At 35.5% G+C, this 26864-nt stretch overlaps 1 protein-coding gene across 1 annotated transcript; it reads right to left on the reverse strand.

Annotated features, from left to right (window-relative positions):
• Positions 1-18512: 18512 nt before the first annotated feature.
• On the reverse strand, positions 18513-18839 carry LOC131864634 (barley B recombinant-like protein D). Its single transcript, XM_059215272.1, has one exon. It carries the CDS (start codon positions 18837-18839, stop codon positions 18513-18515), a length of 327 nt encoding a protein of 108 aa, XP_059071255.1.
• Positions 18840-26864: the final 8025 nt, after the last annotated feature.

The following is a 26864-nucleotide window of genomic DNA, read 5'->3' on the forward strand; positions in this document are numbered from 1 at the left end:
TATGTGGAACTACAGATTCCAACATATGTAAAAATACAACAATCTAAATAAGAATGGGAAGCATGTGGAGAATGGTTAAGACATGCATAAATAAAAGGAAAACAAAAATCTTTCAATGTGTATCACAAACAAATCAAGGAAAAAAGCTTTTAGGCAGGGACCGATATGATCATAAAAATTTCAAAACTTCCAAAGTATAGAGCATTTGAGATTTTACAGAGAATGCGCTAATTCAGCTTTATTCATGATGAGGCATATTCACAACTTTTGTAGTCGCACCATGGTGTTGTTCGTGTTGGCTCTGTTGGACCCTGCAATTAAGATTCAATATACGTACATTATTCAATAAGATTAACTGTGCAACATAATGAAATATTGAAAAGTGTGTTATCTTATTGAGCTTCGCTTTGTTTCGAGAATAGTTTAATATTCTCTACTTAACAGGGCCAACCACGTGAAGGTGGAAGCTCATTTGGCCCCTCCCCTCCCCCCCCCCCTAACATCACTCTAAATTCCCCATTAACATCTAACATTCATTCATTCTTTCATTCATTTTTTCATCCATTATTAAAATATAACATTCATTCATTATCACATAACGTTCATTAACATATAAAATTCATTAACTTTCATTAACACGCAACATTCATCAATAATCATCAACACATATCATTCATGAGCATTCATTAGTACATAATTACATTCATTAACACATAAAAATCAGTCATTATGAAATAAGGTAGATTACAATCATTTCTTTCTTTGTTTTTTTTTGAAGCTATGTAAAGTCTAAGTGGAGCATCATCTTCTTCATCATTTCCCCCATCTTTGGATGTTCTGCCCTCTTCTCATGCTCTTGATGTATGCCTAGTCCTATACAAAGGACGAGGATGCTGAACCAAACGGGGGTCCTCTGCAATAACAAAGAATTGGGTTAAATTCAAAACATTTTTTTATTATTGTTACAAGTATTTCATTAATTTAAAGAACACAACCGTTACACTCTTTACCTGATGGGGCCACATCATCTTCCACATCATTTTGTCTAGCCTCAACCTCGACATGCTGAACACCCTCTAGATCCTCTGGAGTTGAAATACGAAATGTTACATTAATCAATACACCAATTGCAATTAAATTTTTTTAAAGGAATAACAGTGGTCCTCTTTACCTAATTGGGGAACATCACGTTCCTGATGTTGTCTACCCGGATCATGCTCCACTTGGTCACCACCGACTACATGCTCTAAAATATTAACAATAAAGGTTACATTAATTACTAAACCAATTTTCAATTTAAGATGTTTAATTGTATTAATAATTACATGAAAAAAATTGAATAGCAAATGAATACCTGCACTACTAGGATGCACATCCGGACCTTCATGTACAAGTTCTATTCCACGATTATCATGCTGCATTCCAATGTCACGCGCAATGTTATCATTGCTTGCTTATTTAAAAAAAATATAGTCACTTTATGTTGAAACTTAACATCAAATAGATTATTGGTTAAGTATTCAATTTGAAATAATTTTCATTTAGCTTATTTACCATTGTGACAGATGCATCAGAATCTCATGTTTGCCCACTCAATTCTCGTAGCCGTTCAGCCACGGCTATATAGCCTTGCTGGTAGCCAATTCTCTTGTCATCTTCTGTGGGCGCTCTATTGAATTCAGAGCCCTGCATTTTTGCTTAGTATTGTGAATTTTGCTTGTATTGTTTGATAAAAAAAAAAATGTTTACAATTTATAAATATTTTGATGTGATACTTAATTTACTGATTCTTACAATTCGTGCGGCAAGTTTCATAAAACCACCAGAGCCGAGTTTGTGTTGCCCATGCTTTTCTTATCTTGCCTTGGTTGCCTTTGACGTGTCACTCAATCTATGAAAAGTTTGAAATATGTTAGATTATATAAATATAATGAATAATTAGTACATATTCACATTCTTAATAGTATCACATACCTTCTTCTGGCGTCTGGTGGTGTATTTCCTTTTTTCCTTTCAATTCTCTCCTTTGCATCCAAAATCAGGTCCTTCCACTCCCTCTCTAGAATCATGGGGGGATGCTCATACTTTATGTTCTTCTCTAAATGTGTCATATATTGGTCCCTCACATACTTTAGATATGTGCCAACTTTTTCCAAGAGCTTAGTCTTGTCGAATGTATCATTTCCAAACAACCCTACCATATGGTTTGTGAGTTCATCTTTTAACTTTTTTTCTTGGTCATTCCACCTTTAAAGCAAAAACAAAACTGTTAGATTTAGAAAGAAACTGAAGCTACCTTTGATATAGTTCAAGAAATAGATAAAAGGAAAACTATTCTAGCAATGATATGAAATCAAAATAGTGGATAAGGGTTAGTTCACGTATGATGTTCCACCTTTTATGTATGGTGGGCCCAAATATCTGCAATGTAATGTCATTAAGATTGTTATAAAAAATATCATTTCCTGCAAAAAAAACATGGGATCATTAGTCCAAAATGAGTGATCAGTAAGTAAATTACAATTAGACTATATATAATAATAATTTTAAAGTACCTGGAACCTTCTGTATCTTCAAGGGAATCAATTCTTCGTCGCTCACCACCAATGTGGCTTGCAACGTTCCCATACTAGCAATATGGGAAGATCCAGGAAATGATGGTATGTTATCACCAGTAGTCACCTCTAGCGCATCCTCATGTGCATCTCCTGCCACAGTAAATGAATCCACTATGAAATGCCTCCAAGAAAGAACACTTCAAGGGTAATAAACACATAACGAAAGAGAGAGAAAAAGAGGGATCTACCACCAGTGGGCGGGTCAACACGAGCCGGTGCAACAGACGATGTCTGCATGCTACGTGTTGTCGACATTGTAGTCGGCAATACAGTTAGGGTCGACCTCGGACCCATGTCAGCACCTGAAGAGTAATACATTAAATATATAAAACATTAAAAAGGCAAGTTCACAAGTCCAAAGGAGTGGTTTTAATATATAGAACATGGTCATCACCTGAACTACCCACAATACCTTGATCATCGCCACCAGGATGATGAGCTCTTATAAATTTCTGTAAAAACAACACATACATATTTTAGTTAATGACATAAAAGAGAAAAAAATATAAACCATTATTGAACTTTTGTTATGATTAAAGCTTTCATTACTACTTACTTGCAAGTTTTCCACTGTCCACAACAATAGTTGCACCCTCTCTGTTATCTCATTAGTCTGAGGGCTTATGGTTGCCAAATCAACAATCTCTTAGCCAATTTTTCTAATATTCGTTTGTACCAATTGTATAGGGTTTGTGCTAAGTGTGATGTCATCAACGCATAACACTGTCGAGCGCCCCACATCCCTATGGAGATGCTGAGGTACTGCAGGTTCCTTTCCCTTATCCCGAACATCCGTCTGTGACAAGAATATAATTAACACTATCAAAATTACTTCAAAACACTCAAGAAAAGATCATAATGTAATAGTTTGCTTCTATCTAATTTGTACAATTACAATGAGGTTTACCTGCTCCGTAGAAGTGTCAGGACCTACACCCCTATCTGTGCTATGTGGTGGATCCATGTGGCCCTGTGACAAAGAAAAAATATAAAAACGTTAGCGAAATGAAACCAATAGACTTCGCAAAAAAACTTAATAATGCAATGGTTTATTAGATTCATTAATTGGAAGTTGGCTTAAATGGTATATATATAGTACATACCACCCCCATGATAGTAACTTTGTTTGTATCTATATGATTCAAATTGTAATCGATTAGCAGCTCTTCCCCTGCACTTATTGATTTTATCGCACATACAAACACACAATTTCCCTCACATGCCTCAAATATGCAATTGGGTTGCTTATTAGTTGACCCAGGTCGTGTACTATTTATAAAACCTGCAATATTCCCTATTGCTTTTGGCCTTCCATCAATGTATACAGCCACTTGTTTACTTTGATCATTATCTTTTTGTTGTATATAATTGGCTGATAGTGCATACCTACGCATACTTTTTTTTATATTGAACAATCTGCATCCAATCATTATAATTGTAACAAGGTCCAACAAACTCCATCAATTCAACAACTTTGTTGTAACAGACCTTTATGCTGTCCATGGAAAATAGGCCCAAACCATGTAACGACGAAGGTGCTATGCGATATATCCTCTCATTAACACAAAAATCAGTGTTTATTGGAGGAAGTTCCTTGGGTACACATTGTTTCAATAGATGTTTGTACCTCAAGGGCACCTCAATGTCGCCTTTGGTCTCATCATCATAAGAACATGACCCCCCTTGAGCAAGAAAAAAATCCATGCATTTATTGAATTTTCTTCTAATCTTTTGACCTCTAGTTGATCTCCCTATTTGAGATCTACTACATGTCTTACTTTCCTCTTCTATTCTTGCATTTCCCTCACTCAAGGAAGACACATCTGACAAATACCTATTTGGTGATACCTGTGCACCATCAAATGAGAGAGTTAGTTGGTAATGAGAGAGATATTTTGCGAATGAGGGTAATATTGATGAAGAAGTCGGCCATAAAGTTGATGTTGAGATTAAAATTTGAGTAAGTCCAACTGGGGCCTCAAGTGTTGATAACTGTATTAGATTTGTTGCTAATGTTGAGGTTTAAAAAACTGAGGAAGTTTGTTTTTCTTGTAATTTTTTTAAAATATATTATTTCTATAAGGTGTATTGACTTATACCTGTCAATCCATGAGACTGTGCAGGATCCTCGTCAAAGGGGTTCAGGTTCCTGCACCAACAATTGAGCATCATAAGCATTACATTTGTAATTTGATAAACAATAAATACTCCAGTATCATAAGCATCATAAGAATCACATATGTATCATCATATATGTAATTGAGCATCATAAGAATCACATATGTATCATAATCCATCACATACGTATCATAAATCACCATCCATCACATAGCTAATAAGTAGTCCACATTCCATAAATAAACACAAAGTTCAAAAAATGTCACATGTATCATCATAAGCATGTAATCCATCACATATGTATTTTGAATCACCATCTATCACATAGCTAGAGGTGCATCATGAATTAATTAAGTAATGGCATTAGAATTCAAAACATATGAATTATTTATGTAACCATATAAGTCAAATCAATTTCTATCAAGATATCAATATTAAATAGATAATATAATAATCGCATCTCATACATTTCATTCATGTCATTGATCTTCTTCTTCATCCAACTCATCATCATGACCATCATCATCATCATCATCATCATCATCATCATCATCATCATCATCATCATCATCATCCTCATCGTCGTCGTCGTCATCGTCGTCGTCGTCGTCATCATCGTCATCGTCGTTGTCGTCGTCGTCGTTGTCATTGTGTTCATCATCGCCATCGTCATCACCATCACCGTCACCATCACCATCACCATCATCATCAACAGCAGCAACATCATCATCATCAGCTTCTTCTTTGTGTACATCGACTAACTGTCGATCGTGATCATCATCTATATCATCTTCTACTTCTTTGATATCTTCTTCTTCCATCACATTATACATTATCGGCCTTCATCTTGGATCATGTCTAACAACAAATGACCAACCCGGTTTATGTGGAACCTCCGAGTAAAATACCTGCTCACATTGACTTGGAAGAACATAGGGCTCATCCCCAACTCGTTCAAACGACCTTGTATTAACCATTGTAAATCCATTATCATGTTCGATAACAGTTCTATCAAGATCATTTTTATTCAGTCGTAGCCTATACCATTTGACGATGAACAGAACTAATTTGAAGGAATTAAAGTCACACTCAAGTATATCATCCAAAATGCCATAGTATCGATTTTGAGACTCTTGAGGATGTATGTCATTTCTAGATGAAATATTGGTCACCTCAAAGACTGCAGTTATCCCAGAATCACAAGTTTTCTTCGTGTCATCCAACTGTTTGATGCGAAATTTATGACCATTGCAGCACATAGCCTTGTGGTGTTTGACCTGCAATATGTCTAACATATTAAAATTATTGCATCATGAGTTGATAAACATACAGGTGATTAATAAAATTATACGTACCTGTTGATCTCTTAAACCATATGCTAAATCAATTTCCCTTGGTGTAACATTGGAATCTCCATTACGATGAGCTTCTTTAACCAATGAAGTGACATCATCCCATGTTAATGTGCGACCAGAATGTTGACATCGTTCAATCCACACCGTCATCCAATCAAGATTGTTTGCAATATACAAATGTAGAGCATCCCACTCCCGACCAACTGTACAAATAATTAATAGACCACTTACAACTAATTTATTTAGAAGATGAATAATTAATTTACTACAATAACATCTTATAATTACCTCTCACTTTCTTCAATCTACCTTTCCCCATCAAGTGCTCCCCTTCAAATTTATTAATAGGGTTGGGATCCCAAATGCGATCTACGTGGATTTTTGCTGCAAACTTAGGAAGATATTCAGTAATGTACACCATAGTTTGGTATACCATATATCCCTCCACCATAGAACCCTCAGGATGTGCTCTTTGTCGAACCAAAGCCTTCAAAAATTTCAAGTGCCTCTCAACCATCCACATTGACCTAGTGTGTACAGGTCCACACAATTTGATCTCCTCAACTTGGTGTATGAGGTAGTGTTCTTGTGCATTGAAAAAAGTTGAAGGTAGACACTTTTGCATTTCACACATTAGATGAGGGATTTTTCTCTTCCAATATTTTATATCTTCCTTGTGGATTTCTTTAGATGACAACCACCAAAAAGAGATTGAAGACGCAAAAATATATAAACAAGACTTTACAAAATAATATACAATATATTGCATAACAAGTAAAACAAATGGCAAATATAATATCTATACAACAAATTGAACAAACATCACTACTTACCTCATGTATTTTCCAAGATCATATATGACTTGCTTGATATTATTGTCGAAGTGGTCTAGGAGAGATAGAGGTAGAACGTACTGCAACAATTATAAAATGATCTTTTCATTGTTTTCTAACATAATACAATGAAAAGTACATGCGCAATATACAAATATATAGTAAATACACAAGAACGTGAATTAACTTAATGAAGGTATGCCAATCATGCGTTTTCATCCCTGGCCCAAATTCACTCTTCTTTGATATGAGATTGTTTATGTTCGCAACAAATCCTGTGGGAAATTGAATTTTTCGTATGACTTCTTTTATAGAATTGCTTTGCTGCTCCGCTAATAACCAAGGAAGGGCACTTATATTAATCTGATCTCCATTGCTATTTGATTGAATGACATTTTTCATTGCATGATTGGATTCCACAATGTCACTACAAATTTTGACAATTTTTTCTTTGTCATGCCTTCCATCCAATATTTTCCATAATGTCTCTATTATATTCTTTTCAATATGCATTGTATCAAACAAATGCACAATTTGTAGCTGCTCGTAGTAAGGCAACCTACTGAATTGTCTGGGATAACTTTTTAGTCCCTTTGGAAGGTGGTCATCCATGCCTTGACAACCTTCAGTATCATCAATTACATCATCAGTAAACAAAACACGATAGAAAAATTCAAATTCCAAACATAAACCATTAGATGGAATGACATTACCTTGATGATTAATTCTATTATATTCCAACTTCCATAAGTGAGGAGTCATTCTTCATGGCTTTGATGTAGTCTCTTCTTTCCCAATGAAAAGATGTTTTTCAGTATTCTAGTACTCATGATTTTTGTGAAGGAAGTGCCTATACTTATCAAACACCTACTTTCCTAAACTTTTTGAATGACAGGATTTCATCTTTAGACCACAAACTGGACATGCAAATTTTCCCTTTGTTTGAAGACCTACAAGATAATGTATAATTCTATTAAATCTGTTAATTTTTATAATTATAATTATCATGTGCAACTTGAACACTATAACATACCACAAAAATGTGTTAGCCCTGGGGCATCATGTATTGTCCATACAAGCATTGCATGGAGTTCAAATTGTCTTTGTCCTATTGGTCTAGAGATGTCATACATGGTCACACCATTCCATAACTCCAGCAACTCATCGATAAGAGGCTCAATATATACATTCATATCTTTAACTTGGTACTTGCCTAGTGGAATGAACAAAAACATTACATAATTATTATGACCATTTTACTGCAATTTTTATAATTAAATGTAGATGACTATTAAATGATAAAATACCTGGAACAATCATTGCCAACATTATGTGCTCCCTCTTTATTGACATCCATGGAGGAATATTATTGTTGATAACAAAAATAGGCCACACCAAGTAAACAGACCTCAACTCTCCAAATGGATTGACACCGTCCGCTGCCAATGAAAGCCTGAGATTACGAGGTTCTTCTTTAAAGTGTGGTCACTTTTCCTCTATGTCCATAAATGTTGAACCATCCGCAGTCATTTGAATAATGTCATCTCGACTTCTATTGCATGCATGGTAATCCATAAATTGTGCCAAGCTAGTGCACCTGAATAATCGTTGCATATGTGGAATAATGGGAATATAACGAAGAACCTTGCGAGGCACCTTTTTTGTTATTTGATCTGTTCGATATCTACTGATATGACATTTAGGGCATTCAGTTCCAAATTCATGTTGTTTATGATATATAATATGATCATTGGGACAAGCATCTATTGTTTGATACTCCATTCCAATATCTTTCATAATGGCAGATAATTATCGGTATGAGCGAGGTAGAATATTTGATGGTGGTAAGAAAAACTCACCTATCAATCTACAGCGAAAAAAAAAAGTTTGAGGTGTTAATATAAAGAATATTAATGGTACATGATTCACCATTTATTAACTGTAATGACATGTATGACACACCTTAACATACGTGAGATTGTTATGTTGGATAAACCATTCATAACCTTCAAGTTCACCAACAACAATACAACAAAGAGAAGAGTTGTTTGGGAGCATTTGTAAAGGGGCTCATATGCCTTCTCAAGAAGAGGTAAATCATGAACATCAAGGTCATCCTGATCATCATGATCAGTTGTGCTAGTACTAAATGTGTCATGGATCAATGTATTTGTACCATCATCTTCAATTGTGTTTTCTGGTGCATGATCGTCATCTTCCATGGGATCATTATCTTCAGCTTCGATATTCACACCTCCATGTTCCTCCACTTCGAAAACCATATTCTTCGGGTTGTGTTGGTCCATATCATGTGCCCTGGGGTGCTCGACCTATATAAAAATGATCAACATAAATAAACCATGATCATGATCTCATTATCAAGTGATTTGTTATGTATATAAATTGTTAAAACGATATAATGAACAACTTACCAGTGGATGATAATCATGTCCCCCTTCAATGTGACCATGCTGCCTACAATGTTTCTTAGCTGTTTTTATTAGAAGTCTTCTAGTCTGTAAGCCCTTACAAATTTTGTAGGGACAATAACATTTCCCATCAACTTTTCTTTTCAAGTTAGACCATAATCTAGCAATTGTCTCCTTATTTTGTTCTTCGCTGATATTATCTGACGTGGTCTTTCTTCACAGGCAAAAAAATCAGGCTATGGAAACTTCAGTGCAAAAGCTTCACAAAAATTGCAAATCGAACCAAAACCATTTAACTCTTCTTTTTCATCTTAAAACATTGAACTTAATAGAGAACGTATTTAATGTAGCTGATTGTGTGAATTTCTGAGCATTGTGTCTGCAAATTCTTACTAAAAGTTTGCCTGTTGCAGACTTTCTGAGAGACATTTTTTAGTATTCTAAGCCTTGGTTCTTGTATTTTCACTGATGATAAGTTGGAAACTTTATGGCAAACTTGTAGCCAATCGATCTAATTTTGACAAGTTATACACCAAGCAAACAGGCATCTAGAACTAGCATTGTTTGCAGGTCACCCCTACCCTATGCCATGGGTATATGACTACCCAGAACTCCAGTTTAAGCATTAAGTTACATTATTATTGACCTTACTTTGGGATGCTATGTATGAGATTGGAACCTTTTGTAAGGTGTGATCAATGTGCTATCATAAATGCAAAGCCAAAACCATTTTGATGAGATCATGATCCCACTAATACTATTTTGCCTTGTTAATTTTGTACCCACAAAAATGATAGAACCGGATATAATATGCCATCAATGCCCATATACCGACAATGCTCAAGATGAGCCACTTAGAGGTAGAGTTTAACCACTTTCCATATAGGTAGATTATCTCTAACCTCATTTTCCCTATAGGTAACTGATTAGGTTCATTTTAGAGTCTTATTTCCAAATATGTACCTCTATGTTAGCTTTTTGCTTTATTATTTGCCTGTTTATGCTTAATCTTGTCAATTTTGCATAATTTTACTTAGTTCTTGCATCTTCAATGAAATTATATCTAATCATATCCAATCACATCAAAATGGAACAATTAATCATATTGTTGGTCTCTCCTAGAGGAATTAAATTGAACCAAATTGACTATTCCCCAATAAAATGTTTTGAAATGGTGAATGTATAAGTTTGTAGTTTACTTTCCTAGACTAGGACCCCATTTCGTCAACATTTCACTATGAAAGCATAAATATTTTTTCTTGAAGAGAACATCTTACAGATTATGCTTCAATGTATAACACATTTTCATAATCAATCATTCGACTTCACATGGATAAAAGAATTCACATATTCTAAATCATGATCTGATGATGTGAACAACTCATATGCAACTATATGGCATGCAAAGCATTTATTTTAACATACACTTATTCATCCACATTGCAGGGATAACAATACAAGGCTCACATATTGGTATAAGAGGATGCCATGGTCTCACAAAGTAACCAAGAACCATATGAAATGATGGTCTTGAATCCACACACAACTAGGGAGGATCCATACGATTATGTATGACTTCCCCCTTGTTTGTTTAATGGGATTAGCCTCCAAGACATAGCTGTCAATAATCACTAAGAATGTACAAGTGGATCGTAGCTACCCATACAACAAACACTTACCCCTATCCTCAAATTTTCCCAATGTTTGATTCCTTATATACACTCATCCAAGGTTATCTACGTCGATCTTGGTGAGGAATCACATCACAACAAAGAATGCAACATTTAAAAATAGCAAGAGTTTCACTAAACTACCAAAGATCATAAATATTGAAAGAAATAAAAAATAGTACCAATAATAAGTCAAATAAATGTGTTCAATTCCAATAGCAAATCAAACATAGCCACAATAACTACACAATAGAGAAAACTCACAATAGTGATTAAACTAATTCAAACAAGATAAAATAAAATTGTTGGCCCATGCAACAAAGATGAGAGATCATCAATAATTGAAGGAAACTTCACAATCCTTAAAAGTGCACATTACATAACTATACGACTAGAAATTGTGGCTAAATAGAGTGAAGATTCATCATGACTCCAATAATAGTCCCTCATGTGTGCATTTGTGGCATGAACACAAAAACTCCCACATGGCATGGCCATGTACCTAATGGAGAAGACATGCCTAGGCTACATGCCCAAAAAACATGACTGTAATAATAGTCCCCAATGCATGCATTTGTGGCCTGCACACTACAAATCCTAACATATCATGGCAATACACCTCATAGAGAAGACACACCTAGGGCCACATTGCACATAGCAACGTGCCTCACAAAGAAGACATGCATAGGGCACATGCCACATAGCAATGTGTCTTATGGAAAAGTGTGCATGCATGTCACACACCAAAGCTATATGTATACATCATGAGGCACATTCATATGTTATCAAACACAACCTATTGTATCTAACATGAGTTCCTCTCTACATGTGTGCAAATCTTCCAACACTAATCGCCACTAAGAAGGAATAATATAAAATGCCTCTTCAAATATTTGTGTGTGTGTGTGGAATTGTGTCTTTGAACCCAAATCGCTACCATCAACAACATGTAACCATCACCTACACTATATCAAAACATAAGTATGGTGTGACATCATATCTATTTGCATAATGTCAAAACACATGCAAACATGAAAATCATCATAGCATGACAAAAATCAATCTCCACATGTTGGAACAAAGATATAAATAAGATAATAGGGTAAGAGGAAACCCGTACCAAGAACCACATACCAACTATCGGCAATGCCATCAAGATAAATGTAGGATAGGATACCACTATGAGCCATCCAATGGTCCATTCTATGAGGAGAACTAGGGGATACTATCTTTGAAAGGTGTGGTCAATAGAGATAATCCCTACTAATGCCACAATATGTCACCATATCTTCTTGAGTTTTCCATTCTTCTACTTAACACAACATTTATTGAGTTCCTTAACAGCGAGGTTGGTTCTCAATAGGATGCACAAACATGTAAACACACAAGCATGGTTTCATCATACTTGTACAACAATACAAATTCATTTTTCTAGTTAATTACTTAGTGTAAAAATAACTCCATTACATAACATAGGGCAATACTCACCATAAGTTTTCAAATAAACTGCCCAAACATCAATTGGAGTTACCCTTTCTAAGGTACAAACATAATTTTTTTATAACTTCAAAATTAAAATAATCACAATACATCAAAATAAGTTCAATAGTGCATGGAAATAGACAACATGATCCATAATTAAACCCATAAATTACCCTAATTGGAAATGCTAATAAAATGGTGTCTCAAATAATAGAGATTATGTTGGACCTATAATAGAGATCTGGACTTTGTTTCATCATACACAAGCATGGTTTCATCACACTTGTATCCAAATATACCATCCATAGATAGGTACTCAGTACCACAATCTCATGGGTACCCTTTTAGCTGAATTCACCCTATATTTAGGTGAATCTACCCTTGTATCATTCCTTGATCTAGTATGTCATTCCACCAATCAATAATTTTTCCATATTCTTGGGAGAATACACTATCCCTTAGGTGAATATGCCATATCCTTAAATGAATCCTCCTTGTCATCATCCTAAGTCCTCTTTTTGTTAAGTCTTATCCCTTCATCTTTAGGAAAATCCACCTATCCTTATGTGAATCTACTTTCTCTTAGGTCAATCTATTTCACATAAATCATTTATCTTATCCATCTTTCTTACGCAAATGGTGAATTTTTCCTATCCTTAGATGACTACACTCCCAATTAGGTGAATCTATCTAGTTTTAGTCTCCTTCCATTATTTTGTCCAAATTTGTATCCTCTAGTTTACATGAATCTACTTGTTCTTAGGAAAATCAACCCTATCATTCTAAGGAAAACTCACCTTGTCATCATCCTTAATCATCTACCTTTCAAGTGTATAGTCCTTCCATCCTTGGGAGAATCTAACATATTATTGGGAAAATCCACTCCCTCTTAGGTGAATCCACCTTTTCCACCTTCTCATTAATCTATTATTTTTTCTAAGAAGGACACAAAAGTGGATAGAAAACAATAGAGGAGATAGTACTCAAACAAGTACTAAGGAATTGCATTAGTGACATGTCACAAATGTGAGTTATACATGTTCCAAATTGATTGATTCCCATGAAGGAACTAAGTTATCTACAATAAATAGCCACCCAAGAAACCCATTTGCTTTAGGCAAACTATCTTCTTAGTATTAGCTTAATTCTTGAGACACTTGATTTAGATATGATCTTGTAAATGGTGTTAAAAAGAGTAATTAGTCACCAACCAACCACACTCTTCATTTGTATATTTAAGAATTAGTTTGGTCAAACCTTGATTGTAACAAGCATAACCAAATCCTCCATGATAAAGTTAACAACAAATATGTTATTGCATAACCAAATCTTTGTGGTGGGTGTGTTCAACAAATATATTATTGTGTGAATTGCTTTTGTCCAAAATGTAGGAACTTGATCTACATATCCATGAAGGCATGATTAGGTCTCTATACAACACTGTTTTGTTGATGCATATATGTAGTGGTTAGTTGTTTTCTTTTAGTTGTGGATAAACCATTTTGAGTGAATTTCTCATTTACTTGAGCATTTTGTGCATTTAGAGAACAACTGGATGACCATTCAACAAGGGGTTTAAACTCTTTGAACTTCACAAATGCTTGAGCTTTTCTTGTCAAGCAATGTACCCACATCTTAAAGACATCAAATTATGAAAGATGATAGTCCCAAATCTGAAAATGATTGTCACAACATAGTGAATAAGGGAAATCCATAGATACATTAATGAGTAGCCCTAGATCAATACAAAGGGAAATACAGTCATGTTTATCTCAATGAAATACAATCATGTTTATCTCAATGCAACGTTTGCCAGCATCCTCCCTGTGTGTGCCAAAATAGGAGCTTTGGAACAAGGTATGGACATCCATCAAAGCATAATCGAGAGAGCATTGGAATACAGGTCGATTCTTGTCCAACAAGATTCAGGACATAGGGCCCCCACTAATAAGAGAACCCATAGTGGGCATGGGAGGAAGTCGGGTCTTATGTGGTTCAATGCAATCCCCATTCCGTTCGTTCTAGTTACTTCATTAATGTCTTTCAAATTCTCAGAGCGGTTTTTTTAATCCAATAACAAAAATCGCAAAATGGGGTAGCATACACACAGCATGTGAACTGTATGACGGATGTTGGATTTTGCCAAGATCAAGGGGTCAATGAAATGTACAAAATAGAGACACAATATGGGACAAGAATAAACTGTATTCTCATCAATAGAAAATGATCAACAATCAACTGGATTACAATGAATAGAGGCCTGCTTATATAGGCAAGGCCATATGGATGTATGAGCACACAAACATGACATGTGGCTCAATGAGAAACAAGGGTAGGTAGGAAATAGGTATGGGTAGGTAGGAGAAATAATATAATATTCCACATGAGGTGGATCACCCACCGAAGGTGGAATTATCACTCCACAATAAGTGGATATGATAGTGTAATAACAAGATCAACACCATAAAAGGTGGAATTTCTCCTACACACACTATCCCAATGTGGCACAAACACCCAAGTGTCTCATATCCAAACTACTATGAAATGCATTATCCTAAGTAAACTTAAGTAAGTGTAATAATATCCATGATGAATAATTATTTACACCAACAACGGAATACCTCAAAGAGATGTCATTTCATGGAATTTTAAGATCGCAGGATATGCACAAAATGGATTAATTCGCAAAAAAAAACCAGTTGCCCTTGATTGCGAAAAAAAATTAGTTGCCCTTCATTGAAAAACAAAGAGTTCCTTTGATTGCAAAAAAAACCTTACCTTGCTTGTGCAGAGATCGCTCCGGCGGGGGGGGGTAGGGAGGCAAGACGGTCGCTGCTTGTGCTTTCAAAATGAAAATGCGTTGTGTTTTTTTTTTTAATAAAATGCCCGAGGTCATCGAAATTCCAACGAACACGGGCATTTAAAAAAAAAAAAATCAAATTTTCACACAATGCTCCTTGTTCGTCGGAAACCTCCGTCGGAATTTGACCCCAAATGTATTAGTGAAGGAACATTTAAAGAAAGTCGAAGACCTCAGTTATTCTCAAACTACGTTGTAATGATGTACAATATAATTGAGGCTGAAACATCAAGCATAGAAGAAGCAATGAACCAGCAAGCATGGAAACTAGCTATGGACGAAGAGTATCAATCTATCATCAAGAATGATGTCTGGGATATTGTGCCTAGACCTAAAGGTAAGTCCGTTCTTTCTTCTAAATGGTTGTTTAAAATTAAACATGTTGCTGATGGTAGTATTGAGAAATATAAAGCTAGATTTGTAACTCGTGGTTTTTCTCAAAAAGAAGGCATAGATTATGAAGAGACATTTGTTCTTGTTGCTAGATATACTTCTATTAGAACTATTATAGCTATTGTTGCAGCTAAGGGTTGGAAGTTACATCAGATGGATGTAAAGATCGCTTTCCTTAATGGTGTCATTGAGGAAGAAGTCTATATTGAGCAACCAGAAGGATATGGGACTCACAATAGAGAATCTCATGTATACAGATTGAAGAAAGCTCTTTACGGCCTCAAGCAAGCTCCTCGAGCTTGGTATGAAAGAATTGATAAGTATTTGGTTAGTTTAGGGTTTTGTAAGAATGATGTTGATCCTAACCTTTACTTTAAAGTATTTAATGGTGAAATGCTAATTCTGGTTTTATATGTGGATGATTTATTTATAACTAGTGAAGATAGTCTCATCATTAGATGTAAGAAAGAATTAGCGACTGAATTTGAAATGAAAGATCTAGGTTTAATGCATTACTTTCTAGGGTTAGAAGTATGGCAAAGATCTAATGAAATTATACTTAGTCAAAGAAAATACACCAATGATATATTGAAAAGATTTGGTATGCTGGATTGTAAACCTATGCTTACTCCTATGGAAACTAACTTGAAGAAATTGAGTTTATCTGCAACTAACTCTGATTTTGCAGATCCATCGGAGTACAGGCAGTTGATTGGATCCTTGATGTATCTAGTTAACACTAAACCGGATATTTGTTATGCAGTGAGTGCCCTCAGCCAGTTCATGAACAAGTCGAAGCATGTTCATCTTGTTGCAATCAAGCATATCCTGAGATATTTGTGATGCATAGTTGGCTATGGGTTGAAGTATCCAATCAACACTATCATCACCTTGGAGGGCTACTCTGATTTTGATTGGGTGAGAAGTGTAACTAATAGAAAGAGCACTTCAAGAATCTGTTTCAGTTTGGGTTTTGTCGTGATTTCTTGGGCCAGCAGGAAACAGTCCTCGGTTGCATTGAGTACTGCAGAAGCTGAGTACATTGCATCAAGTGTGGCGTCAAGAGAAGCAGTATGGCTTCGCAAGCTTCTTGTTGGGTTGCTTGGACAACCTTGGGAACCCACAATCATTCATTGTGACAATCAAAGTTGTATTAAAATGTCTGCTAATCCAGTGTTTCATGACAGGTCAAAACATGTGGAAACTCATTATCACTATGTTCGTGATATGGTACAGAGAGGTGCCATTCAACTTAAATATGTCAGCACTGATGAGCAGATTGCAGATGTTCTCACCAAGCCTCTAGCTTGTGTGAAGTTTGAATACTTTAGAGAGAGACTTGGATTTGTTGAGAACACAACTCTTGTTGAGAGGGAGTCTTGGTCTCAATGATGCACTAAGTTGCATCTACCACCCTCTGCGGACAATGCAAGGTGGAGTCGCCCTTTGCGGGCAATGCAAGGTGGATCCATCCTCTGCGCGCAATACAAGATGGATTTCATGGAAAGGTCCATGATGTGATTATTACAATATGTGGTTGCTTGCTATAATCCTCCCTAGCTAAGAGGGAGTGTTGAAATCAATAGCTAGAATCGGATTATTTAAATTAACCTTTTAATAACATATTGTAATAATTTGATGTAGCTTGTAAATCATGTGAGGCTGGCCCTATTTGGGCGTATAAGCAATGTGTAACGTGTTCTAGGGCAGGACCCAAATTGGGCAGTTGAGCAAACAACATATAACGTGTAATAAATATTGTTTGTATTTTTGGCGGCAAGTGTACTTAGCTGACCTAGCCTATAAGGCAATGTAACCATGTATAAATACAAGATATAGTGATGCCTTGTTATAACACACAAGCAATAATATCTTCTTCAGCGAATATCTCTGCAATATCAACGAACTTGTTTTGGACATCAACAAACACACATTAGAGACCAGCGATCACACCTTGGAGGCTTGCGATCTTCATCTGAGTCTCAACTAACATCATCTCTGCTCATAGTATCAAGTTCTGAGTGTATTTCATCTGTCAAATCTGCCCTACTGGTGATTGAAGGATATTTCAAGTTCAGATCAGAAGTTACAAGTCAAATAAGTCAGTCTTGCCTTTGCCCTAAGAGGGTGAATTGTATTTGATCAACTGGTGATATTCATAAATAAGATCTGAACATTGTTATTGGGTTTTTCCTCCAAGAGAAAGGTTTTCCCAAGGTATATGTGTGTCATGTGTTGATTTTGTGGTTGTTTATCTTGCATTTTGATTTTATGTTCCTTAATGCTTATCTGATTACTAAAACTAACACTATGAAGTAAAGACACCCAAAAATGGTGAGAATGTAACTTGTAGATAGGAGAAAACAGTCTAAAGCTATGCCATAATCCAATGTCTAAAAGAGTTAGAAACCCTGATCTGCATAATTATAACCATTAGACATACCCTCACAGACCGAATAAGAATGCACATGTAATGCAACTTATATGCACATTTACAGTGAACCAGTAGTCCATTTTCAATGCCGAAAAAGGACCAAGAATAATTACAGTTAAAAAAGGCTAGAACATAACAGAAAACAGAGGAGGAATCTCTGACCAACTCCATACATGCAAAATTCCCGTGTTGTCAACCTTTTGTGAAACCTAAAACCTAAACCAAATATCTGATGTTCTCTAGTTTTCAAAACCACTTTCCCACGTAAAATACACAAGGAAGATAAGAGAAATGCAAAGGAGCTCATCAACAATACCGGTTTACTTAAATATCACATATCGATTAGTACCATGCCTAGCCCAGTGATTCTTCAAGTCAATCGGTTGAGACAAAATATGGCCTTCAGAACTCAGCCTCCTCAACAGTTTCCTGAAAGCACCTCCACTCATTTTTCTACCGGGCACACGAGCTCCCTTTTTCTTGGGATTCATTGGCAGAGGGTACATGGATTCGTTGTTCGTGCAACAAGCAGACTGCCAGCCACCATTACCCCTTCTGTAACATTGGGCCACCCTTAAACAGCACACACTAAGCTTTGACTGCTTAGGTAGCTGTTCCCATTCCTTCCCCTGACAGTTCATTCCCATCCGTTTCCGTTTAGGAAACAATCGCCGTTAAGATTTTGAATTTTGAATTTTGAATTTGAACATGTTCCCGCGTGCTTCATTTCATAGAATAAAGCGCATGGGAGAGGGCACTCTCATCTACCTCGCAACTTTCATGGAATACCTCGTCACTGTGATATTTTCACGACTTTCTTGCTTTATGCAGCGGACAGAAGACATGGGTATCCTCACAACGCAGTCAATGCAGCAAACAGGCTTCCATTCCGATCAGTCTTATTTGCCATCGTACTCTCTGCCTATGCCAAAATGGGAGCTTTGAAACAGGGTATGGGCATCCATTAAAGCAGAACGTAAGGACATCCATTAAAGCGGGACGTAATGGCAATTATTATCAGATGCTACAATTGGAAATACTATGTTTGACATGTTCGCAAAATGTGGGAGTATAGACAAGGCATAGGAACTGTTTGATCGGATGCCTAAAAGAAACATGGTCTAATGGAATGCTATGGTTGCAGGATATGCACAAAACGCATTTGTTGAAAAGGATTTACAACTTCCAATCAAATGTGATTGGCGGGTATAAAGTCAGACTCTGCAACCTTTGCCAGCCTGTGGGAAAATGAGAGCTTTGGAACAGGGTATTGACATCCATCACAGAGATGATGTAGCTGCAACTACCATGGTAGACGTAATCAAAATGTGTAAGCTTAGACAAGGCACGCGAACTGATTGACAGAATGCCTCAAAGAAATGTGTTCTCATCTGATCGCTCTTGATTGCATACTATTAACAAAATGGAGTTTGGGTTATCTTCACGGATTGCGAAAATATCCAAAGATGGTCTGTAAAAACACACCAAATGTTTGAAAACCTTAAATCTTTACTTTAAAGATGGTCTGTAAGTGTTCCTGGATATCATGCAAGAGAGATGGAGATGGTCTGTAAGTGTTCCTAGATATCACGCAAGAGTGGACTGAGGAGACATTTCAAATTTATCATCGTTGAAGGCGTCTAGACTTAACTTGGATCCTAATTTATAATTTAAGGTTGCCTAAGGTGTCAATCAAGAGTAATTCTCAAACATAAATTAACAATTTTCAATCCATTTTAAATATATTGGTATGAAATCAAAATGCTACAAATTTTTAATCTTGGATGTTCAAATTTGTGACTATCATCCTTGAAAATAAAGAAACAAATGATTAGGAAAATCTGATTAGTGACACCTTACATAAGACATTGTTGCAAATTCAAGATGTCAAAATTCTATATGACTTGATATCGAGTTTATCTAATAACAAGGAAAGCTCCTTACCTTGGACTAGTTAAAGTTGGAATTATTTCTCTAAGTAAAAAAAGATTTATGAATCGTATTCTTAATTAGGCAAGACAAAAACATTTTAAAAAGGGATAAAAATGTTATGTTCTATTTGATCAAATTGATAGAGAAAATATAAATAAATGTCCATCTCCGGAGGATAAAACTACAATTGCAAAGTTAGGAAATTGTTTCATCTAATTTCTAATGTTTGCATATAGTTCCCACCTATTTCTTCTACTCCCCTACAAACTTATGTGCAATATGTTCAAGATGCTAAGAGTAGGGGAAAGAGTCAAAAGAAGTCAATTCATCTCTTGTTGAATTTTTAACATGGTCTAATATCACTACCAAGAAAATAAAGAAGGTTTCCAAATCTTTAGTAATAGATTTGCAAACAATTTCAACAATGTTATACAAACCACCTCAAGCAAAGAAAAAAATAGTTATTTATTAATTTATACTAATACACCATAGTCAAGGATAAAAAAATTGGTACTCTAATTGTGGATAAAGATAAAGAGATCTCCAACCATCTGATTATCAAGTGTTGAAGGTTAATTTGGGAGTATGGATAAGACAATTATAAATTGAGAATAATCAATCTATCATTACTTCCATCATTTGTAAAATGAATAAGCAATTAGACCAAGCATAAGCTAAAAGAATAGGGACTTCAATTGACCTCTTATATTAAACACCTAGTTATACCTCTTCAATGTTCTCAAGTCTTGCTTTATATACCTACTATTATCTCTCATGAGCATGCCTTAGCAATTGATGAGATGAAATATATTGCTAATGTAACAAAGCAATGACTCAATGAATTAGTAGCTCATGGGTCCATGGTTATTAAAGTTTCCACAACCATACATTAAAGAGTGACAAGTACGACACTTTGGCCAAAGTTTTAATTTTCGTAAAATTCATTGTTCGCTCACCTCTTACTCGACTTCGACAGTACTCTCTTCCTAGGGTTTGGTAAAAAAATTACAATCACAAATACTTAATGGTATGAACTTCCCCGTTGCATCTACAACCTAGAATATAGAGTCACTTCTCCTAAATAGTTATCGTTAGAGCCACCAATTAGCAAGAAATTCCTAGGCATAAGGAAACTCATGTTCAAATTTAAACTCGTCATTATTCTCGCGCGACTGTAATAAAGTGCTTGATCACATAAAAAAGGGATAGCCTCTGATCAAATATGATTACTGTAGTGCATAGAAGACATTATTTGTGATAAGTTTAGCGCAAATATAGGCACACAAACTATTCTATAGGATGCCTCGAATAAATGTGATCTCATGGAATGTCGTGATTGTAGGATATACACAAAAGGGATTTGTTGAATAGGATTCAAAAACTTTCAAGAATATGAAATTGGTAGGTGTAAACGCATAATCCAAAACCTTTTCCAAAATCCTCCCTTTCGTGCCAAAATGGAGCTTTGGAACAAGGTATGCAATCAATCAAAAGATAAAAGTTAGAGAGACTTTATCATATGTATGGACATCCATAAAAGCTTAAAGAAAGTGCCAAAATATTTGTCAAATATTATCATTTGAAATGCTCTAATAGACATATATAGAGAATTGAGAAGGATAAGCAAGGAACACAAACTATTTGATAAAATACCTCGAATAAATGTGGTCCCATGGAATACCATGATCACAGGATATGCAAAATTATGTGAAATATTTGATAGAATCTCTTGAAGAAAAGTGTGCTCATGGAATGCACCCATTGCAGATTATACACAAAATCAAATTTTCAATAGTCTTTAGAAACTTTCAAGAAAATGTAATTGGTAGGTGTAAATCCAAACTTTGCAACCTTTTCTAGCATCCTCATAGCTTGTACCAAAATTAGATCTTTAGGACATGATATGGACATCCTTCAAATCATAAAGGATAGATCAATTTATTAGATGGTGTGGTTAGAACTACCCTAATAGACATTTATGAAAAATATGGAAGCATAGACAAGGGGTGTGAATTATCCATTTACAAGGAATTATCCATCCTTATTCTATTATTTGTTTCATTTAAATTTTTAGCATTCTTTGATTGTTGTTATCTATTCTACCTTTTTCTAAAATAATGTACGTAATATAAGCATGGTTGCAATCTACATGTGTACCAACATCCTTATATCAAAACTAGACTACTTACACACTCCTTAATAAATAATGCGTGTAAAACTAGGCATGGTTATAATCTACAGGTGTGCTAACATCATTATATCAAAATTAGACTACTTGCACACTCCTTGACAAATATCACCATCACTTTAAGATATATCGTTTATTAAATCCACACTCATGTCCCTTTACAATCTAGTTCTCATACCTTCATCCCTCTCTTCTACCCAACCTCTTTTATTTTTCCCGTCACTCAATATTCCTCCACCTAAATTTTCATGTCTACTTATCCAACCCCACCCCCCCCCCCCTCTCTCTCTCTCTCTCTCTCTCTCTCTCTCTCTCTCTCTCTCTCTCTCTCTCTCTCTCTCTCTCTCTCTCTCTCTCTCTCTCTCTCTCTCTCTCTCTCTCCTCTCTCTCTCTCTCTCTCTCTCTCTCTCTCTCTCTCTCTCTCTCTCTCTCTCTCTCTCTCTCTCTCTCTCTCTCTCTCTCTCTCTCTCTCACCCTTATCCTTCACTTGTCTTTCTTCATTCTCTCTTTCCACTTTTGTCACCATCCATCCTATCCTACCCTAAACTTCACAACCCTTGACATACTTTTATCATATAACAAAATAAATAATGTCTCTTACCCGAGCATATTCCCAGCCTATCCCCTATATCTATCATTTACCATCTAGTTCAAGAAATGCTAATTATCTATTATCTCACTATCTTATACCTTGGGGGATGGAACCTTAAACCTCATCCACAAAATAATATATTAGGCTATAATAAATCATCCACAAGAGTTGTATTTCATCATGCTAAACATTGACATATGTTTGTATTTAATTATATAAGTGATCCTAACATACACATTCAATCCTTTATAGATCAATGTGCATTAATTACTACTTTGATGATCAATTTATAGCTAATCATTTCCTCACTTCATTGATGAAAACATCTTAAAATATTTCTACTCTTTAGCTACCTATTAAATGGGTTTCTTTCTTTATCTCACTTATCTTTTCATGGAACACATTCAAGTCAATATAGGATTGTAGGTCAATTTCATCAACGATGTACTGTAATCAAGGCATAAATGAGGATGTTATGGATTTTATCTTCTATTATTAATGCCCTCTTTCATAGATCTCGTATGTTCTCTCCATACACATCCAAAAAATTCTTCCCTAGGCAATCCATGAACTATTGGTTCATATTCTTCTTCTTCATGAAGTAACATTGGACACCCATTTGTTTCATCTTTGTCCCACTTTATACCTTACAATATATATACTTTCTATCTTTCTAGAGAATTTCTCAAGTTCTCTTACTGTGGTAGCCCTCTTCATGCCTCTAATTATCAAACATTCATTCCTTAGATTTTTTCCCTAATGCAATTTTCAAACCAAAACTCAAGTACTTCCTCTAGGTGGGGGAGAAGTCTCATCTTTCTCACCTTTCATTATAATTTATCACTTCAACATTACATTTATGAACTCTAATTAAATTGATCAATTTCATCCTTTCTTACTAAATCATTCTCCCTTATCTTTGACTATGATTCTATTATGGCAATCAATTGTACTACATCCTTATATCAAGAGAAAATCTTCTCACCTATTTCTACTATAATTTGAGAGGTTAAAAAATCAATTCATTTCTTTTATGTGAAGGCATCTTCTATCTTTCTAACCACACTTTAAAAATCATTGTTCATAATATTCTATTGATTCCTCAGTTTTTGTCATCTTATATTTTTTGTTCATACATTAGGTGAATGGAAATGGGTTAAGGATTATAAATGCGGTGTATCTATTGCTAGAAGAAAAAATGGCAATGGAAATAAGGTGGAAGACTTTCAAGGTTTAAAGATTGGCTTTACCACATACTTTATACCTTTTGGGTATGATGGTATGAGTAATCCTACAAGTAAGGGTTCCACAAGAAGGAAGGGAGAAGGGAAGTGGGTTGAGAAAAATGAGTAGGGAAAATAAACAAACCCAAGTGTTTTAGGGCTAAAAGAAAAGTGAATCCACAAATTAGGAATCATGGTGAATACTTAATGCTAAAGGATAGAAATCATGGAAATTGTAAATGGAGAAGGCTCGTGGATTTGTCTTTTAGCTTAATAGGTACAAAAATACATGGAGACATAAATATTAGTGCCAAAGGTAAAGCAGTGAGTAGAAGCATAAGAAAATCCTTGATAAAGTACATAGGTAATGAGGAGTTTAAATGACTAAAATAATCAAAGGTCTTAAACAAAAATGTAAATATTTGGTTTCAAGGAATGGAGGGAAAGAATATTGGCAAGAGGAAACTTATAAGCCCAATAAAGGCTACAAATAGACACAATCACCTCTAATACTTATAAATTTCTATAGGTTAAGATATTTAGGCATGTGACAAGTATAAGAAAGACAAAACACTACAACAAGAACATTTACTGATAAGGAGGTCTATTGAAGGATTTCTTAGATTGGTTATAGATAGTAGCCAAAACATGGTTCTATTAAGAAAGGAAGCACTTGCCTTAGATAAATTTGCACTTCCTATATACACCCCAATATCATCTAGAAAGGGGTAAGACATATATCACATAACTATAGGGACAAAAAAATAATTTTTTGATAAAATGTCAATGATGAGCTCCATAGATAACAAAGTCAAACTAAAAGAAATGAGAAGTACATTAGAGTCCTTTCAATAGGAATGATATAGAGAGTAAAGGCTTTAAATGACCAAGATCAACAAAAGGTTCCTTGATTTTATCTAAAATTAGAGATGATGTTGCAAGGTATAAGAATATTAATCAAATATTTTTTAAGATCCAAATAAAAAAATAGCATTGCTGAAATACTCGTAAACCTATATTCACATGTGATTTGCAGACGGCAATAAAACAAATGCACACATCTACCTAAAGTTTAACTGACATTTTATTGATAAAGTTAAGAGTATCTTCAAGATAAGCAACACAAACAAGTAGTTCAACCACATACATAATGATCAACTGAAAATGTAATGTAATAAAGGTTAATCATGTGACTAAAATATGTACAACTCACATTCACTAAACCTGCATGGCTGCATGCACATTTAGCACAAAGTTTAGTTTCAGAATATGTTCCAAAGTGCCTCACTAATTCAAATATATTTTGAGAGCATCCTTGAAAATTTCATTTTGTGCATATCCCACAAACACATTCCATTCTTGAGACCACCTTCTTTTTAGGTATTTTGTCAACAGTTTTCATGTCTTGTTTACGCCTCCACATTTTCCATATCTGCACATTTTCCATATCTGTCTATTGGAGCATTTCCAACGATAATATCTGATAAAAATCTGTCTTCAATTAAGCTTTAATATGTTAATTAAGCTTGTGGAGTCTGGCTCTAGATCTGCTGATTGTATTTTGTTGAAAGTTTCTGAAGCCTTTTGAACAATCCCTTTTACATATATCTTGCAAGCATGGCATTTCATGAGACCACATTTTTTAAGGCACTTTTTGCATACATATATATAAAAGCAGTTGCAACTATGATATCCCACATAATTCATTATCTTTCACTTGTGGTGGATGACCGTACCTTGTTCCAAAGCTCCCATTTTGACACAGGCAGGGAGGATGGCTCCCATTTTGACACAGACAGGGAGGATGATGGCAAAGATTGCAGTCGATTAGATCTTCCTGAAGGTTTCTGAAGCTTTTCCAACAGACACATTCTGTGCATATCCTGCAATCGTAGCATTCTAGAAGACCAGGTTTCTGTGCATATCCTACAGATAGTTTAGATGCGTTGTCTATTCTTCCATTTTTGCATACATGTCTACAAGAGGATTTCCTGAGGGACGCCCATACCCTGTTCCAAAGTGTCATTTTCGGCACAGGCCGGGAGTACGCATGAAAACTGTTTGGTCTGAAATGATTTTTGTCACGTATGAACATAATATGGGCGGCAGGATAAAACGATTCAAAAAAATTTAAAATTTGCGCCGGCTTGAAAACCAACGGAAACGGAGATGGTGAACCGCAAATGGGACGGTTGAAGAGGGCCCACTAGCCACCTAAGCACGGTAAGCGCTTAGTGTGTGCTGTTTAAGCCAGCCCGTAACATTGCTGAAGCACTCCTGTGCAAGAGCAAGCTAGAATAACCATGGTAGAAGTATCAATGAACACTTCACTATGCCCATCAGTCATCATCATGCCCCTTCCACTCATGTTTGGCAACTGCAAGAGGTGATTTTAAATCATCTCCCCCGCACCCAGTTGCTTGTTTCATTTTCTTCACTGGTCTAGGATCTGTTCGTCTTTATCCTTCCTCTGCTTCTGGGGTTCCTCCAGGACAAGAGCAGTTGAGGTCGGTACAAAAGGGTGAAGATTTTGGTGGACTTCCCTTAATGAATCGGCTGAATTGTGAGCTAATGCCTGCAGGAATTTAGCACTCACATCTGTGATGTAATGCCTGCAGGAATTTAGCACTCACATCTGTGATGTAATGCCTGCAGGAAGCGATATGCAAAAATTAATTATGCTAGATTAGCTACAGAGCCAAAAAATCGAATACAAGAGCAGACTGGAAATCAACAT

Source organism: Cryptomeria japonica, chromosome 2, assembly GCF_030272615.1.
Source record: "Cryptomeria japonica chromosome 2, Sugi_1.0, whole genome shotgun sequence".
Classification (NCBI taxonomy): Eukaryota; Viridiplantae; Streptophyta; class Pinopsida; order Cupressales; family Cupressaceae; genus Cryptomeria; species Cryptomeria japonica.